The following is a 20,255-nucleotide window of genomic DNA, read 5'->3' on the forward strand; positions in this document are numbered from 1 at the left end:
TATATGATATTTTATATAATATGGGATTTTTTTATAAATATTTATAATATATTTAATATTACATATAACAAATATAATATATATTTAATTTCAATATAAAATTTAAATTAAAGAATTATATATTTTATTAATAATATAAAACTTTAAGGACTATATTATAATTTATCATTAATTTTTTAATTTAATTTTTTTAATTATTATTTATAACAAATTAAAAAGATTTAATTTTATTTAAAATATTGAATATAAATATAAATTATCACGTTTGAATTTATTTTCAATATCTCTTAATTAATTAATTAATTCTTATTAATAAAATCTATGCAGTAACAATTAAAACCTCAAAAAATTTGTGAGACTTTTTGATTCGAAAAAAAAAGTACGACTATAGCATTCAGCATCAGAGTTCATACGTTGATAGCTAAAACCTCGTAATAGAAATTGACATTAGTTATTTAATAAATGTAAATTCTAATAAACTATAGTTGACTTTTCCTTAAGTTTTTAGCGAGAGTTTCTTTTTCTCTATTTATAAATTACTATTGCCGAAGATTTCTCGTCTTTAACATCGCCAATCATACTTAAGCTTGGGTAGGATGGTGAGTGACGCCTTGTTGTTGCTATGGCCGTTTCAGAGTTGTGGGTCAAGTCAAGCTTTGCAGGTCTTAAGAGTTGTATTTTTCATGGGCTTTTTCTTTCATGGGCTTTAAAACCCCTTTGTTCTTTGTATTATATTGAAAGTCTTGGGTCTAGACTACTTCCATAAGCTTTATGGGTTTTTAGTGACACATCCTTATCTTTGAGGAAAAAAAAAAAGATATTTAAAAATTTAAACTTTAATTATTAAAAATATAAATTATCCAAAAATTTTAAGTCTTAAAGCATGCAATTGATCATATTCATTTCTTAACTGCCTTTCTCTTTCACATATAAAAAATTATATTGTGGAACCGTGGGTATCACCTAAACTCACCAAATGCTGCAACATGTTTCTGGAAAAGTAAATGGCATAATTGTAAATTTTATGAAAAACAGGTTAACTTTCTAGAAAATTTGTGGCAGTCATAGAAGGCTGTTTCTTCCTTTTAGTTCATTTTACACAGGAATAATTCTTCACCACCGGCAGTCAAACACAAGCCTGGCCACGGTCTAGAAACTATTAAGGTAGAACTAAACTGATCTATAGGACCCACAAGATGAACGACGGTCAAACTGCATGTAATTGACAGTCAAATTGATATTGGCTAAAATTTGAGACCATTTAAAAGGCCTTTAAAATGAATAAAAAATAAAAAATTAGCTCCATATAAATCTACAGTGTAAATAAAATTTTAGATCAAAATATTCTTAAAATGTATATTAATCCTTTAAATTAAAAAAATTATTAATTAAAATTTTTAAATTTTTTAAAAACATATTAATATTCTAAAATCCAGAATATAGAATATAGGGTTTACTGTGGTCGTATAAGTTTAGATTATGAATGAAGCATCCCTCTCCTTTTTATTATTTTTTCCTTCGTTTGCTAGTCTAGTCTAACGGCCTCTCTATTACAGTATCATCTGTCTTTGTCGGACAAATTCGTATATACGAATGGTATCAGACGTTCTTTCCCTGTCAGGCAGTCATTTAATTCCCTCGACACGCATGTAACAAGGCTACGAAGTGACTAGACTTGTTATCCTTTCTCATATCACGTCATTGAGCTGAACTCGTTGTTAGGATATCTGAACTTGTGAGTGATCCGATCTGCTTTCTGAGACTATGTCTCATTTGATCCGGCCCGACAAAAAAACTTTTTAAGTTTTGGACTGGAACAGCCTTCACAGATCTAGCCTCCTACTTAAATATCGGTGATCATTACATATTAAAATAATTATAAATATTTTATCGATAAATCATCACATATTAAAATAATTATAAATATTTTATCAATAAACGATCAATATTTAATATTACTAGTAAATCATCGATAATTTATTTTATCAAATGAATTATGAGAATCACCCTCACACCGATTATCTTCAATTATCTTTAAATGCAGCAGACCACAATATGTAAACTTCTTGTATGAAATGTTTTTATTCTATAAATAAAATATATATTTAAATTATAAAATTTTTAATATGATTATTAAATACTGATGACTAGAAAATCACATATACACTTTGTCCACAAATTTAACGGGTGATAGGCAGATCAATCACTGTTGCCCCCAACTCCGTTACCAATCTCACACTTAAGGAATAAAGATGAAATCATTTAAGAGAAGATGAAACACCATAATGATTGAGCGAAATGAGAAATTTTATTTCATACAAGTTATCAAATGTAGAACTGATGTATAATATAATTTTTTCATTTTAAGATGAAATTTTTTTTTTCTAATTTCGTTGGACCTACTTAATAAATCAAGTCTCTTAATTTGTTAGAAGAAAAAAAAATTGCCATGTCAGATTTATATGATCAATCATTCTGTCAATTTTATTCAAAATCAAATTAATTAAACTTTTAAATTTTACAAATTAAATCAAATTAATTTGAATCAAATTAACTATACCATTATTAGATTTGATTGAGTTCAGTGAATTTGAGATATCAATGGACCATTTAGACCTAGTTTTAATGTTCTAGTGTTCAATCGCATATCTCTCTAAAGCTTATGTCTCTAAAGTTAAAATTGTGTTGTTTAGTTATTAATTTATTCAGTCCAGTTCCATTTTTTTAAAATTAAAAAATTGAGCTGATGAGATCAAAATTCTTAAAATTTCAAAAAATTGCTTCAGTTTAATCAGTTTTCAGATTTGAACATGATACTCCTCACTTCTAGTACCCAGGCTATGCTAGTTTATACCTATATTTGTGTGTGTGTGTGTATGCAGGCTGAATTCCACAAATTTCTTTCCATGAACTTAAATATGCAAATGAAGGAGAAGGTAGAAGAGAAAAGAGAAGTTCGCAAAGAAATTGTTTCTTAAACATAATCTACTCATATTTTATAACTGGTCTGCAGCTGAAGAAATAGCTAGGAAAACCAGGCTAAAAGATAAAAGCAACAACTTTTTGTGGGAGATAAATCTTGACAAGCTCATGTTAACACGATCTGCAAAAGTGGGAGAGGCTTACAAGGAGTTTAAGACAAAGAATGAGGAAGCAACAAGAAAATTTTGAGAATTCTAGTACAAATTTGAAGCTAATTGAAAAGGCTGAGGACATTCTTTGAAATATAATTTAAAGGAAGCTAAAAACTCAAAAGTTATAAAAAATGAAAAGGCAACATAGGATGTTAATAGATTTTCACATGTCTGCTTAATTAGTATTCGAAGAATTCTAGTATCTTTGTGTAATGCAGTAGTTAGTGCTGAGGCTAGGAGATTAATTAAGAAAACATGCAAGGACTGTCTCTAATGTTCAGAGATGCTGACTAATGTAGAATGTGAAATTGCATTCTGTGAGAAGTCCAATATCTAACATGGGATAATGCTGAAAGAGCAAATTATATTAGGGTAAAATTAAAAAGGGGAAAGAAATGTTGGCTGTTAATTTGTATAGTCGTAAAGACAATAATAAAATGCATTGTTTTGAGCAAGTACCTCAAGATCTCACTTAGAATTGTCTCATTCATATAGTCAGATCCAGAGTACTTGCCCTTTTTGCATCTTCTTTATTGTTACTATTATTATTATAATCATCCTCACCTAGTCCCTTCAATCTGCTAAGCTTTGAGGATGATGGTGAGTACAGGGATAAAGATAACTCACTATCAACTTCACTCTCCTCCAAACTTCTTCGGCTACCATCACTTGCTGGTGTTAGCTTCAGTGAAAGATCCAAATCAAGATTGCAATCTGTAGCCTTCCTTTTCAGTGACTTCAACTCTTGCAGATTAGTTTCTGATTTCATGTCTGAAAAGATATTGATATTACTTCTATTCAGAACTTGGGCAGCTGGGTTCAGCTGGGTAAAGCTTGAACTTGGTTGAGTTTGCCAGAATTTTGGATTTTGCGACGGTCGTCGTTGTTCAGCTTTCAGCTGCTCTTCTGCTTTCCAATTAAACTGGGAACGAAAGGAGGAGGCGCCTGTTTGGAGCTTGCAATTGGTCCAATTGCTAGTATTGTTGCCTCCAAAGATCCTCTCAGCTACTGTCCCATAAAATCCTTGTCTGGTTTCGTCGACCAAGCACCGACCCATATGAGGATTATAAACAAAGCTTTCGCGAGAATTCCAAGAAGCATCTCCATATCTTCAGAAAAGAGGAAATTTTTATTATGAAATTCAAAAACCAAGGAGGGGAAAAACAATAAAAAGAGAAGGGGGAAAAAAAAAAAAAAGCAGCCCTAGCAAACTAGAAATTTAACAGGATATGTATACTGGTTATTGATTTTTATACCTGTAGCTGGAACCGTGGCGTTGGTTGTATCCTTGTAGCATGGGAAGTTGGCTGAGGTTATAAATATTTCGATCTCCACTTTCCACAAGATGTCTATGATCAGCCATGGCTGTCATGGAAAGGCCACCTTCATGCATTAGTATCCTTTAATTTTCTCATGACCATGATCAGGCATAAAGAAATTTATATTGGAAAAAGTTAAACTGCTAGCTTTACCTTGACTTGGGTCATCGATCTTCTTGCTTCTATACATCTATTGAAAATCAGCAAACAAAATAGCCAAGAACATTTATAATTAATAATATTAGAACAATTCAAGATACAAAACCAAATAGACTGATTTATTTTCCAGGAAAGTTTTTCTGTGAAATATATAACCTGTAGATGACTCTTGACATGAGCAATGCTCAGCCCATTGACATTCATCAGCTGAAGAACCAATTTAGGAGTTGCTCCTGAATAAATAAGAATCAAATCACTGGTCTATCGGGGATTAAAGATCTCAAAAGATAGAAGAAAACAAAGTAGAATTAGAGCTTACTCTCTTGTCCACCAAGTCTTTCCACAGCTTTAACAAAGCAAAGATGAAGCTCAGGCGTCCATCGAAGCCTAGGCATCTTGGATCTGACATAAGGCCTCACTGAAGACTTCTTTTCGCTCTCTTCAACTGTGCTATTACTTGAACTTCCTCCATTTTTAACCTTGTTTCCATCTTCATCATTTTCTCCACTCTCACTTTCATCTTGATTTTGTCTGCAGGCTCTTGTCTTGGAGCATCCAGTTTTATCACTTCCCTCCATCTTTCTTTTTTTCTCCTCTCTGCTTCCTTTCTTTCTTACTTTTTCTTTCCTTCCAAACCTAAAACTAAAATAAATTCAACCCCATGAGCGACATAAACAGAGCTTGAGAAGAAACTTTTAGGGCTAGAGAGATTCACTGCAACTAAAAATGAATTAACTAGGGATTAGGGCCACTTCAGAAATGACCATAATTAATCAAAGTAGCTTCTCTCGTCTTACTACAAGACATGACACAGAAAAAAAAAGTTGTTTAGAAGACTCGAGGTATCGATCTTGGCGATTGAAAACTCACCAAATAGAGAAAAAACCAACTAATTAAAGATGGATTTGCAGTTGTTGTATGTGAAAAAAGAGAAGATAGGAAACCCTAGATCTTGACAAAGAAGACGCTCTCTCTCTCTCTCTCTCTCTTTGGGACATGTAAACAATTATTCACCTAAATTTTTGTACGTACCATGCATTTGATTATTATTTTTATGGATTTATATATATATAATGATTTTTATATTTTAAATAATAATATGATGATATACATGTGTATGCATGGATGTCATGCAACGCAAGAAACACACTTGCTAGAATTTCTCGTGTACAATAAGCAAAAACTTCTTTTTTTAATTAAAAATAAACAAAATTTTTAACTATTATAAAGTAAGTAAATTTTAATTTAATTTCTACCGTCATTAATGAATTAATAATATTAATATATAGTAAAAATAAATAAAATAATAATACAAAATGCACACAATAATTAAGAATTTTTTCTTGTCGGAATTCGGTTTTCAACTTTATGGTGGACTCTTGTTATTCCTTTAATTAGGCAATAAACAGCATTAGTACGAGTAACTTATTCCATTTGTTTTTTTTTTTCTTTATTTCACTACTTTTTCTTTTTCTTTTTCTTTTCTTTTCTTTTCTTTTCTTTTCTTTTCTTTTCTTTCCTTCTTATGGTAACCAAACGAGAAGTCATTTCAAAGATATTTTCTCTTTGTTATTAGGGTATAAGCGGAAATTAAAAAGAAGAAATGGTGAGGGTAAAGAATAATAATTATGGGGGGAAGCGCATGTGTGGTTGAGCAGTATAAGAGTGGCAGGAAGGAAATGGATGGGCTGTAGTGATGCATGTGTTTCATGATTTTCTCTAACTCTAAAGATGATTTACAAATTGCCTTTCCGTAGGGAATCACGGGGATCTCTTCTCTTTTTCTTTTTTATATTTATTCTCACTTCTCTATTATTTTAATCACATCCCTTTTATATTATTTATTAATCAATATCAAATATACACCAAATCTCTTGTAAAAATTTCTTAATTTCTTCATCAATTCCTTCACCCATCTAGCAACTAACAATTCATCTTATTAAGATGATTTCTTTTCCTTTCTTTCAAGAAAATAAATTCTTTTAATTATAAATAATAATAAACTATTTTATAACTTTTTAAAGGGAATGAAACCCTCTTCTTTCAGAATAAACTAAAAGCTAATTCTTCTTTTTTTTTTTTTGGAAAACTCTATTTTTAAAAAAAAATTTACATGCTTTTTATTTTAATTTTTAGATATATTATCCAAAATTTTTATTTAGGTATAACTTTAATCTAATCTTTTAGAAATGAAATTAAATTTTATGAGTATAAATTTTAATTATATAAAAATTGAATCAGAATATTATGATTCATTAAATTAAATAATTTAATTTTATGGGCACAAAAATAAACTTTATATGTTAATTTAAAAATTATGCTAAAATTATAACTAATTAAAAAAAAGTTGACATAACAAACTTAAAATTGAAAACCTTCAATTAAAATAAAAATAGATATAGCAAAACAGTCGCAAAAATAAATTATGAGTTAAGACCCGAATATATAGGCGCTTGGCAAAGATTTTATCAGATGATACTCAGTTCTACGAATGGAAAAGAAGATTCGAGCATCATGGTCCATGATCCTTTACCGAAACTCGCCCTCTTTTTTCAGCACAACGAGACTTCACAGAAAGTTAGTGTTAGAGAAGACAATCTAGAAAATCTATATTACACTTATAACCATGGGATCTATATCTACTCGTGAGTGCTAATCGGATTTCTAAAAAATATGATAACAAACTCTATCTTCTTAAGGTATAAAAACAGATAAATATAGAAATCAAAATACGCAATTCTTAACAAAACATCCTATTACACATATCCTTTTTTTAATTTATTGATTTGATTATTAAATCATTTACCTTATTTTTTTTATAAATTGAAAAATTATAATACAGTTCCTACATCAATATTCATAAAAATATTTATTATGTCGTCATAAATTTAACTTGAGATGTCAAATTAACATTGAATTCAGTCCTCACATGAAAGTTTATTTGGCGGCGTGCAAGGGAAAGGGATTCATATAGAGGCGAGATTGGTCGGAAAGGCAAGCTTTAGAGTTCTAAGGGGAACTTTTTCATTCCTCCCACGTGTAGAAGCTTAGCATTTATTGTCCTTTGAGAGATATGCCTAATCAATTTTATTTATTTATTTATTTCTTTTGCCGTCTATCATTCACAAGGATCCCACTCTCTATTTACAAAATTAACAAGTTTTAATTTAATTACAATAATTTCCTTAAACTTGTAAAATTTCGAATCCAATTGTTATCATTTGAACTAAATAAGAGCTAAGTGTTTAATAATTTCATAAAATATTTTAAATTAAAAAATATAATTTTATTTAATTAATTATTTATATAAAATAATTTTAGGTAATGTATCTAACACAAAAATTTGAATAATTTAATTCCAAAATTTTAATAATTTTACAAATAATTGAATAAAATTTAACTTTCATTATTAAAACGACACTTGTAGATGAATTTGAAGATTAAATATATGAATAAAATAAATAGAAAAATTACAAGGATGGAGAAAGTTAAATGATAAAAAATTTGGAGTTGAGGGACCCAAAAATTGAAAGGGGGGGGATTTGGAGAAAAGTGTAGAAAGGGGGGGCAAGAAGGGAAATTTTTCAAAAGTTGGAGGACCCGTAACATAGGTTTATTTATATGCCCTTCAAAATTTCGATTTTTTTTTGTAAATGACTTCAAAGGAATATTCCTTCACATTAACATATGTAGATCTTTAGTAATTTTAAAATATTGTTAATAAAATGAGGGATTATTTAGAAAAAGAAAATAATAATATCCACCATTAAATTAAGTCGAAAGTGTAAGAAAAAACATTATTTTTATTTATTTATAAGTAAATAAAATAGAAAATAAATAAATAAAAGGGGATTGTGAGTCTGGAAAGGTTCACTCCAACACCTAGCCTGTGAAGTCAACTCCTAACAGTACTTTCTGTTGTCATTTATATATTTTTAAATTATTTTGCATGAGAATACGTGAACCCTATTAATGCGGATCTACCTTCATTTTGATTTTCAGAATGAGCATGTCTGTCGTTTTATACCACTTGCCTCTTCTCTTCCATTTGTTTTAAATATTCTGATTTTTATTAATAATTTGTCATGTGTGTCCCCATACATCACATACATGCATGCATGTTGCCCATGTGCATGTTCATGTCATTTTTTTTCCAATTACGTGTTTCTTAATTTATTAACTTTTATATTTGTAAAAATATAAAATTCGTCTGATTAACCACAATATTTCTTAAGAAAGAAGTATATCCTATATATTAAAAAAAATTCCACATGTGAATTGAAAGATTAAGAATTCGTAAAATAATTTAACAACAAAATTTAATAATTATCACATTATAAATGAATATATTATTTTAAATATATATTTAAAGGGAGAGAGTTTGAAGTTTCAAAGAAGCGACCCGAACCAGCTGCTGCTATTTTTATTTGTCTTTTTTTTTTTTTAAATAATTTGGTAGGCATTTCCCATCCATAGATTTTTTTATTAATTTTTTAAAATACCCAGATAAAAAATGCATGAAAATTAAAATAATTTAATAAAATGGGAAAGGGACGAGTGGGAATATGGTAGATGGAGTGACGTTTTCAAGGATGGCCATGCAGTTTCATTAGGAGGTTTACCGCTCTACCACTGAGTACGTGACACACATTCATTAATTGTTTTAATTAATTATTTTATATATTATTATTCGAATTAGAGATATTCTATTTCATTCTTTCATTTGAAATTGACTCATTCTCTAATTACCAAAGAAATAAATAATAAGAATCTTAATTATTATCATAATTGGGATTAGTTGGCCTTCCCTTCACCAGATAATTAATTATGAAATATCCTTTTTCCTAATTCATCTCATAATTATCTCTAATTTTTATAAATTATTTAATTATCGAATGTTATGAATTATTAAATTTTACAATAAAATTTTATATAACAAAAATTTATAATATATTTGATAATAGCTGGATTTCACTACCCCAGTCTAAAATCAGGCTCACGATAACAGTCCATGACCTGAAAACTTTTAAATCTCCCGCGTGAGTCAGATTCAATCCGCTCAGTCTTAAGACCGGACCCCATTTAGATTTCTCAATCAGGCCGGTCCTACCTTTTCTGGCCCAATGATCAGACCTCCTCTAAACTCAGCTTAATCTCATCTTAACCCAGCCCAGAAGAAGGAAGGTGGCGCATGAAGTAGAATATATGATATTCTCGTACAACCGTATCAGAATGACAGAGACAGGTGATCCAATGGCGATAAAGTTGTTACACATCACTGACAGACAAAGAAAAAAGGATAAAAGGGAATGAACACTCTTCTCTCGAACTAAGCTTTTTTTTCAGTTCATTAAACTCTTATAAAATCATATTTTTTAGATCTCAGATCATCAATATTTTAAATAAATATTATACTCTATCAAAATTTAAATTGCACAACGTAGTTTTCAGATTATATAACAATGCGATTTGTTTACAAATAAGCGAATGTATAAAATAAGATATAGCCACTTTTCTTGATTAAAATGAAAATATCATGGCCTACACAAATCCATATTGTATATGCAAGTGGATGAATTTGTCAATCCTAAGTTATTTTATGCTATGAATACGTATGCATGGTTGGAAGATTAAAATCACTTAATACTGATAATAATAAAAAAAAAATTAATTATATTAACGTCAAAGGTATAAATTGTCTCACTTTCATATGTCTTATGGGTCCAACGTATAATTAATGTTGCATCTTACCTATATATTCCTTCCAATTGCACCCAATATGCTTTACAATTACGCTTTAAATATTATTTTCATTTTATTTTTTATTACATGATCCTTACCATATTTAATATTTTTTTTTATTTTTTTCCATATTATTCTACCTCGATGTCATACATGCGTAGCATGATATCATGATATATAATAATAAATATTAAATAATTCTGTACTATATTATAATTAATAATAAAATTCACAAATCATTTCAATTTTTTTAAGTGAATAATAATGATAATTAATATTTTAATATTCAAAAAATAAAATTTATATGAGTGAGTTTAAATAAAAAAAAATATCTCTCGCTCTTTATTCCTTTTCCTTTTATCTTATAATTAATTGTTATTTTGTTGTGGTGCTATCTGTTTTTATCACTTAAATCTTTACGTACGGATGTATCGATATACTTTTTTTATCAGATGACCATTTAATTTTTTCGGTATGTGTATTGACTGGCCTGCTCTCTTACTTCTTATCACGTCACCAGATTATACTATTTTCGGATGAATCTGCGTGCGTGATCAGTTCACTCTGCTTCACATCATAGGATTAGAACACATAATATTAAACTGATCTGCTTTAGAATGATTTAATAAATTTTAAATTCATATGTTTTTTTAGTTTGATCTCGCCCAAAATGTAAAAAATCCAAAGATATCAATAATTATTATAATATTCTTCGCAATTTATGTGAAGTGGGAACACCCTGTATATTATGCAATGAAAATTCCATACCAGAAAATAAACAAAATTGAAACCTGTAATTTTAATATATAGAAAAGAAAAATTTTAATTTATAGAAGGATAAAATAGTGGGAAAGTGCGTTGAATTTATAAAAATATAATTAAAAAAAAAAGGGAGTGAGGTTCAAAGTGACAACAATGGTCATAGATCTGCATCTATAACACATATGACAGACTTGACATGGTCATCCCTTGTCAGATTTTTATTATTTTTAATTAATTAATTAATTCTATATACTGAAATTTATTAAATATCAATTTGTTTTTAATTAATTTTTTTTATTTCTAATAAGATTTTTTGTATGACAGATCTTAGACCAGTGCCTGTCTATATTGAAAGATGCATTGCTGGGTGTGAACTGTTTCTAATTCTTTGAATTTGGAAATTCAAACAAGTCCTTGGAAAATAAATTAAAAAATTTAATTTTTATTTTATTTTCAAAGTGAATGCGATAAAAATTCAAAATACTTTATTTAATTCACAAATTTTCTTGACCAAAATTTTCCTTCAAATTCTTTTGACAATATATATATATTTTTTATTTCTCATCATTAGTTATTTTGGTGATTTTCATTTTGAAGAGAGAGAGAGAGAGCTCACGAAATGCAATTCATAGATGGGCTTTGAAGAAGCAAATGGGTCATAAAAATAAGATATCTATATTGGGCTTTCATTGTGGGGCCCAACCCATATAATAGTTCATTATAATAAAAATTTTATTTTTCTAATTAGTTTTTAAATAAAAAATAATACCTCTTTCATAACAAAAAAATATATATATATATATATTAATAATATTTTTATAATTAAAATTAGATAACTATTCTAAAAATTATTTTAAAAGTAAAACTAATTAAGATTTAAATTATTTATTTTAGTTATGAAAGTTATGAGTATTTTTTTATTATTTTAATTTGAAATGATTTTTTATTATTAACATATTTTGCATAGAAAATGAAAATTACAATTTTCTTAAAAAAATAGAAAAAAAAATAATTGTTCTCATAAATAAAAACACTATAAACATTTTAAAAAAAAAGACACAACAACAATAGATGTACCGAAAAATTATTATAAAACTTACGTGTTATTATATAAGTGGCTCACTGATAAAATATTTATTTCGTAGTACAAAATGTCATGATTTAAACTTTAATAATTCTCATATTTAAAAAAATGGAATATTAAGCCTTATTTTATTGACTAAAAATTATGAAAAAATAAAAATCAAAACTAAAATTATAAGATAATATTTAGGAGAGAATTTTAATTAATTAAGAAACTATTTATTTGTAAAAATAATTTTTTTATTATTTTAATTTAAAAATTTTATATTTAATAAATAAATAAATAAACACTCATAATATTTGAATAAATTTGAGATATTTTATATTATATTTTTTTTAAAAAAAATAAATAATTTTTCTTTATAATTATTACTTCCTTTTTTGTTATTTTCATCCAAGTACGTAGAGTAGATTTGGAAAAGTTTGAGTTTGTAAATCGAACCGGTTGTTAGTGAGAGTTTAATAATTAAAGGGTGTGTGGATGAGTTGGGGTCCATGAATTGATGAAGCGTTGAAAAGCTGAGTAGCTGACATGAGCTGTATTGTTGGCTTGATTTCATCCTCAGGATTCTCTTCACAATCAATGGATTCCACTGTCACCACCTGCTCCTGCCAAATCACATCCATGAATTTTAATGATTTCATTATTCTTTTCTAAAAACTAAATATATTTCTTAATAATATTAACTGATCCCCTATATTTTATGAAATTAATATGTTATGACATGAAATTTAAAAATAAATAGAATTTTGATATGAATAAATAAATTTAATTTAAATAGTTTATATAATTTTTTTATATTTTAGTGATGTATAATCACCGCTTTATTATCGTGTTATCTATTGTTATTACATAATCATATGTATAAATGTATTTTTCTTTTCGTCATTATTAGATGGTCATTTAATTTTTTTTTAATATTTGTATTGATAAAATTATAGTCAAATTTGCTTCCTATTTTTTCACCTCATCAAATGAGTTAAGTTCCTTTGAATGAATTTGAATTTTAACCAGTCTGATCTACTCGATTATGGATTAAGTTCATGTTAATGAACTAAATTATTTAATGAACTCTAATGAATTTTAAATTTAACTAAATTTAATTGTGGTTCGAGTGTCAATAGCCTAATGATAACAATAAATATTTAGTTCAATTAAATTTAAATTAATGTATTTATGAAATAAATATATAATATAATTAACAAAATAATTAATTTTAGTATACTTTTCTTTAGTAAATTTTAGATTATGTTAAATAAAGAGGTGGGTTTTTTTTTTTTTTTTTATTTTTTTTTTAAAAAGCAAGCTTCTGTTATTATTGTATTTAATAGTAAAAAAACATGAAACTGCAGCCGTGGGTCTTACTGGCTCAAATAGCAATGGCCCAACCTCGCTGCATCTGACTCGTTGCTGCACGTGACTTTCTTATGGTGGATTGGCCGTACACGTGGTTAAATTTGGTGGCATTATACTAGACTCACCTAATAATATCTCCTTTTGATATTCACTAATTCTTTTTTTGCCCCTGCATAAATTTTACAAAAATTTTAAAAAAATACAAATCTTGATTGTTATTATTTTTTATTATTTTTATATTATATTGTGAATCTGTTATATTTATAATAATATTGTTAACCGTTTGCTACTTGTTAAATGATATAACTAATTTATTAATTTAAAAATAATTTATAATTTTATTGTTAATTTATTAAAAAAATTAATTTATATTTATGTTAATATTTAAATAATATTTATTTATGTACATTATTCATTTTATATTTAAATGTTAATTTAATAATTATTTTATATTAAATACTTTATATATAAATATGCCTACTTTATATATAAATTAGTCGAATCTTGTAAATTATATTCAATTAATACCTCTAAAGATTTTAATAAGTAATTCAAAATAGAATACTGGGATTCAAAATTTTTTAAAAGTTAAATTTTAGTAAAATTAGGTTATATTAATTTTAAAAATCATCTTAAATTGAAATACCTGCATGGAGACCTCCCAGTTATAGGACAAACCCAACTCTGAACTCTTAAACCATCCATAACTGATATATCTACGAGGGTGCCATTTTCTCAAAAGCTTAGTCCCAAATGCAGAGTGAGACTTTCCCATTCCATATCCTATTATTCCTACTACTCTAAAGTATTAATAATCTTATGTCACATAATTTATTATTAAAATAATTATTATATTTAAAATTTTCATATAATATTTGTATTAAGCTCAATCGTCTGCAATTTTATATTTGCGACGGGTACAGACACAACTGGCCAACTTAAATTACTACTAATCATGAAATTGTAAAAAGCATGAAGACGTCATTGCAATAGGACCCCAGGGCTTCATGCTGGCAGGAATCTTATCATTTCTCTTTTCTTATTTTGTTGTCCCCTCCTCATCCTGATCCTGCATTATCTTTCAAAAGTATTTTTAAGTATTCTTAGATTTAAAAAATAGAATGAGGTCTTTTCTCCTTATTTTTTTTATATTTTAATGATATATAACTATACTTTTACTATAATATTATTTATTATTATCATTTAAATTTATATTTACAGATATATTAATATACTCTCTATCAGTCGGTCATTTTATTTTTCAGCATGTATATTGATAAGGCTATAAAGTAGCTGAACCTACTCTCTTACTTTTTTATCACATCATTGGACTAGCTTATTTTCTAATAGATCCGAACATGAGATCAGTTCGATCTATTTTAATTACGGAATGAAGTACATGTTATTAAATTAGTATGTTTTGAGAAATTCGATCTCATTTCGAATATAAAAAATTCGACAGTTATTCGATAATATTTTTTATTTTTTTAATTATCAAAATAATAAAAAAATGTATTGTTTTAAAAAGATACTTTTACATAAAATATCTTTTAAAAATATTTTTTCAATAAATTATTTCCCACAAAACTTACAATTAGCCGTTTTCGCTATGGGGAGTTTGAAGCCGAGTATTACTTTTGATAATGATATATTTCTGTTTTTGTCCGTATGTATCTATTTATTTTTATAAAAAATAAAAAAATAAAAAATTTCATTTATTTATTAAAAATAGTTTGTGTGTTTTTTTAAAGGATTTTTTAAGAAAACAATTTATTTTCTATGATTTAACAGTAATGTTAAAATTTAATTATATTAATAAATTTATATATAATAATATTAATAAAATTGATAAAATAATTTATTTTTTTAATTAATTTTTTTTGAGTACCTGAAGTCTAAAGAAACAAAATTTCATATGCACTGTTTGAAAATTTTCTCCCTGTATTTAAAAAGAAAATAAAAAATATATAGATATTGGATTCTTAAGATTTTATTTTTTTTATTAGTCCAATCTTAAAATTATCAAACTTTAATATTATATAAAAAAGACAGTATTTTTGCATTTTTTTAATTAAGAGAGTTTTTTATTTATATTTTCACTCAATTAATAACTGATATACTTTTAAATAATTTTGATAAACTTTTTGAAAAATAGCGGATAAATTTTAGTAATCAACTTAAATTTTAAAGTTTTCTTTTATCAGATTATAATGGATAAATTCTTTTTTTTTATGTGGATAATTTTATCTTTTTAATGTATATTAGTCATAATTTTTTGTACTAAAATAAATTTTAATATATTAATCAATTATTTATAAATATAATATAATATAATATAAATTTAATAATAGTGAAAAATATAATATAAAATTCATGATTTAATTTAATTTTATTATTTTATTTTTCAAATATAACACATTGAAATTTAATAAACATGAAAGTTTAATTTGTAAAAAAAATATAAATATTTAATTTTAAATATATTTTTTTAAAGTAAAACTACTAATTGTGTTAACAAAATTCTACCAAATAAAAAAGGATATCATCTCAAACATAGAGATGATTATTGCTGATAGATTCTAGAGATAATATAAACAGTTAGAGTAGCATTGTGACAAACTAATTTAAAAAAAATATTAGTTCTAGAGTCTAATAAAAATTTATAATAATTCAAAATTAAACCACTGCATAAGATAATTTGATAAAAATACTTTTCAAGTGTCTGTCTAAATTATTGTATAAGATAATTTGGCAAAGATACTCCTCATTCTTTATCATCTCTCAAGCATAAATCATTAAAATTTCCCGAACAAAACTATAGAAAAGAGTTTCTACGAGATAAAACTCGAATAAGATTTCAAGATTGACGTCGTCATTGCGATTCCAGAAACCCATAATAACTGGTAAATCTCCATTGAATATTATCTTCCGAAACAACCGAATCAATAAAATTTGAAAAAAAGCCAACCACAGATCCATAACTCTCCCACATTAACGAAAGGTCTCTTCCCAATCATTGTCTATTAACTGAGAATCAACTATCAAAATATAAAAAATTATGAAAAAATTATATACGAGAACTAAGAGTTTTTGTTTTCATAAAAAATAAAATGTTCGGCTTGTAATTAGGGACCAAATCTTTCAATGCAATAACTGTCCGATAATTACCGCCATAAATCTGTCAAAGAGGTCAATATATTCTAAAAATTGATTGGATTGTATATGAGAAACATCCCCATTATACAGAAATCATAAGTGACGATCGAAATATTTCTGGAGCTCTTAATAGGGACAACAACATCTTTTTCTTCATCGATAATCAATTGACACAGATCATCTTTTATGAAAAAGGGAAAAAAAAAGTTAGGTTTAAGAATGTTACAGAAGAAAAGAGAAAGGGTAGTTAGCTTGTAATACTCTAAATGTATTTATCCTATTGGTTAGAATAGCTCAGTTCTTTTCTTTTTCTTTTTCCCGCTCAGCAAGTGAGCTGTTAACTCTTTGTATATAAAGTCTCTTCTAGCAATAAGAACGCAATTAATTTCTTCCTTCCATTTCGCGATTCCTTTTCTATTATGGTATCAGAGCACTTCTGCTTCCATAACCGTTTTCCGTCTTATCAGTAATTTTTCTTCTCCTTCCTTTTTTTTTCAATGGAGAATCAACCTGTTGTTGCCGTAAATCAAGTCAATGACTACTTGCAGAATCCATCCAATCCATACTACCTTCATCCCAATGAGAATCTGTCACTTGTACTCGTGTCCACTCTTCTCAATGAGAAGAACTATCATCCTTGGGCTCGTGCCATGAAAATAGCATTATTATCCAAAAACAAATACAGATTTATTGACGGAACTCTACCAACACCGCCGATTGCGGATCTGATGCGCGTTGCTTGGCAAAGATGCAACACAACAGTTTCATCTTGGATTACAAGATCTTTATTTCCTTCCATCGCACAGAGTATCATATGGATTGATTCAGCAGCTGAGATCTGGAAAGATCTTCAAGAAAGGTTTTCACAGGGAGACATTTTCAGAATTTCAGATTTGTAGGAAGAAATATATGCCTTCAAACAAGGTGATCGTACTGTCACTGAATATTTTACAGAACTCAAGATACTATATGATGAGTTAATGAATTTCAGACCTATACCTATTTGCACATGCACTGATCCTTGTACTTGTAGTGCTGTGGCAAAATTTATTACATATCAGAAAAATGACTATGCAATTCGCTTCCTTAAAGGACTAAATGACAGATTCACTCGTGTTAGATCTCAAATTATGCTTATAGATCCTTTGCCTCCTATAAATAAAGTTTTTTCACTAGTTGTACAGCAAGAGAGACAATTGGATCTTGGTGAAAATGTGAAGGTATTTGTTAGTGCAAAGGCATCAAATCTTGAAGGAAACTCTCAAAGGATAAAGAAATCACCGACTTATTTACAAGATTAACATTGCAATTTAACATCTTCAAACTTCAATATGTCTCAATCTCCTAGTGTCCTTTATCCTTTATCTTTTGTCATTTCATATGATTCTTTGTCATCATCACACTTGCACTTTACTCTAAGCATTTCTAGTACTACTGAACCCAAAAATTATACAGAAGCTGTTAAATCTGAGGAGTGGAGAAAAGCTATGGCTGCTGAGATTTTTGCCTTGCAGCAAAATCAAACATGGTTGTTAGTAGATTTGCCTATAGATAAGAGTGCCATTGGCTGTAAATGGGTGTACAAAATTAAACAAAAGGCAGATGGCAGCATTGAAAGGTATAAGGCTAGATTAGTAGCTAAAGGCTACACACAAACTGAGGGCATAGACTATTTTGACACTTTTAGTCCAGTAGCTAAAATGACCACAGTAAGGATCTTATTGGCTTTGGCTTCTATTCATCAATGGCATTTACAGCAGTTAGATGTCAACAATGCCTTTTTACATGGAGATTTAAATGAAGAGGTGTACATGGTTCTTCCACCTGATTTTAAAGCTGATAGTCCAAATAAGGTCTGCAAGTTACAAAAATCTTTATATGGACTTAAACAGGCTAGCAGTCAGTGGTTCTTCAAATTGTCTCAAGCCCTTACTACCTGTTGTTATTGCCAATCCAAAGCTGATTACTCTTTGTTTGTTAAAAGGAATTCAAAATCATTTACAGCCATTCCAGTCTATGTTGATGACTTAATTCTTGCTGGAAATGATTTAGTTGAAATTGACTCGATGAAACCCTTTTTAGATTCTACTTTCAAGATTAAAGACTTGGACAATCTTAAATTCTTCCTCGGACTAGAAGTTGCTAGGACTAAGGCTGGCATATCCCTCTGTCAAAGAAAATATGCACTAGAACTTCTTTCAGAAACTGGATTTCTTGCAAGCAAACCTGCTAAGAGTCCCATGGATCCAACTTTGAAATTATCAAAAGACAAAGGTGATCCATTGCCAAATACTTCCTTTTATCGAAAACTTGTTGGCAGACTGATCTATCTAACTACCACCAGACCAGATTTATGCTATGCTACCCATCAGTTAAGTCAGTTCATTTCATCCCCAACCACTGATCATCAACAAGCTCTTCAAAGGGTATTGAGATATATTAAAGCTTCTCCTGGACAAGGATTATTCTTTCCTTCTACTTCTGCTCTCAAACTTACAGCTTTTAGTGATTCAGATTGGGGAGGATGTGAGGATACTAGAAGATCTATCACTGGTTATAATGTCTTTCTTGGAAAGTCCCTAATTAGCTAGAAATCTAAGAAACAAAGTGTTGTTTCTCGTTATTCTTCTGAGGCAGAGTATAGGGCACTTGCTGCTACCACCTGTGAACTTCAATGGATTCTTTATCTGTTAAAGGATCTTCATGTCACTACTCTTTGCCAACCAGCAGTAATTTATTATGACAATCAATGCGCTCTTCACATAGCAGCTAATCCAACATTCCATGAGCGCACAAAACATATAGAAATAGATTGTCATGTTGTTAGGGACAAAATTCAATAAGGTATTATCAAGCTTTTGCCCGTCCAATCTTCTAACCAACTTGCTGATCTGCATACCAAAGCGCTTCGTATAGTTCCCTTCCAGGGCTTGTTATCCAAGCTAGGAGTGATAGACATTCACTCTCCAGCTTGCGGGGGTGTGTTACAGAAGAAAAGAGAAAGGGTAGTTAGTTTGTAATACTCCAAATGTATTTATCCTATTAGTTAGAATAGCTCAGTTCTTTTCTTTCTTTTTTTCCCGCTCAGTAAATAAGCTGTCAACTCTTTGTATACAAAGCCTCTTCTAGCAATGAGAAAGCAATTAATTTATTCCTTCCATCTTTTTCTTCATCGATAGTCAATTGACGCAGATTGTCTTTCATGAAAAAGAGAAAAAAAAATTAGGTTTAAGGAAGAAGGAAAGGTGAGAGAATCGAGTTACAAAATAAGAAAAAAGAAGTTAGGTTTAAGGAAGATGAAAATGTAAGAATATCGAGTTATAAAAGAAAAAGGCGAGAGCCGCCTTTTAATTTGAAATAATTATAATATTTATGAACCAATTTATATAAATATACGAGTAGACAGCAATTTAAGGAAAATATTTTATTAATAAAACAAAACTTCCGCTTTCATATTTATTACTTTATTAAAAAAAATTATAGTGCAAATTATTAAAAAAGCAAATTATTAAAAAATTAACTTATAAAAATTTGGTATTTTTT

At 28.0% G+C, this 20,255-nt stretch overlaps 1 protein-coding gene across 3 annotated transcripts; it reads right to left on the reverse strand.

The window, feature by feature from the left end:
* Positions 1-3,532: 3,532 nt before the first annotated feature.
* Positions 3,533-5,638, reverse strand: LOC110622451 (putative Myb family transcription factor At1g14600). 3 transcript variants are annotated; one of them, XM_021766949.2, is made up of 6 exons: positions 5,483-5,638; positions 4,932-5,254; positions 4,769-4,845; positions 4,607-4,643; positions 4,391-4,517; positions 3,533-4,243 (listed from the first exon to the last, which is right to left on the reverse strand). In XM_021766949.2, exons 2-6 carry the CDS (start codon positions 5,188-5,190, stop codon positions 3,622-3,624), a joined length of 1,122 nt encoding a protein of 373 aa, XP_021622641.1. In that variant the 5' UTR covers positions 5,191-5,254; positions 5,483-5,638; the 3' UTR covers positions 3,533-3,621. The 3 variants fall into 3 exon arrangements, with proteins under 3 accessions (XP_021622641.1, XP_021622640.1, XP_021622642.1); XM_021766948.2 differs by having other exon boundaries at positions 4,932-5,332; XM_021766950.2 differs by having other exon boundaries at positions 4,391-4,499; positions 4,932-5,638.
* Positions 5,639-20,255: the final 14,617 nt, after the last annotated feature.

This window comes from Manihot esculenta, chromosome 9 (assembly GCF_001659605.2).
Source record: "Manihot esculenta cultivar AM560-2 chromosome 9, M.esculenta_v8, whole genome shotgun sequence".
NCBI lineage: Eukaryota > Viridiplantae > Streptophyta > Magnoliopsida > Malpighiales > Euphorbiaceae > Manihot > Manihot esculenta.

Bases quoted from the DNA above. Each gene is read 5' to 3' on its own strand.
- LOC110622451 (XM_021766949.2), bottom strand. From the start codon at position 5,190: ATGGAGGGAAGTGATAAAACTGGATGCTCCAAGACAAGAGCCTGCAGA. The intron at 4,518-4,606 runs GTAAAGCTAGCA...TAATGCATGAAG, and splicing joins GATCGATGACCCAAGTCAAG to GTGGCCTTTCCATGACAGCC. The intron at 4,244-4,390 runs GTATAAAAATCA...TCTTTTCTGAAG, and splicing joins CGCCACGGTTCCAGCTACAG to ATATGGAGATGCTTCTTGGA.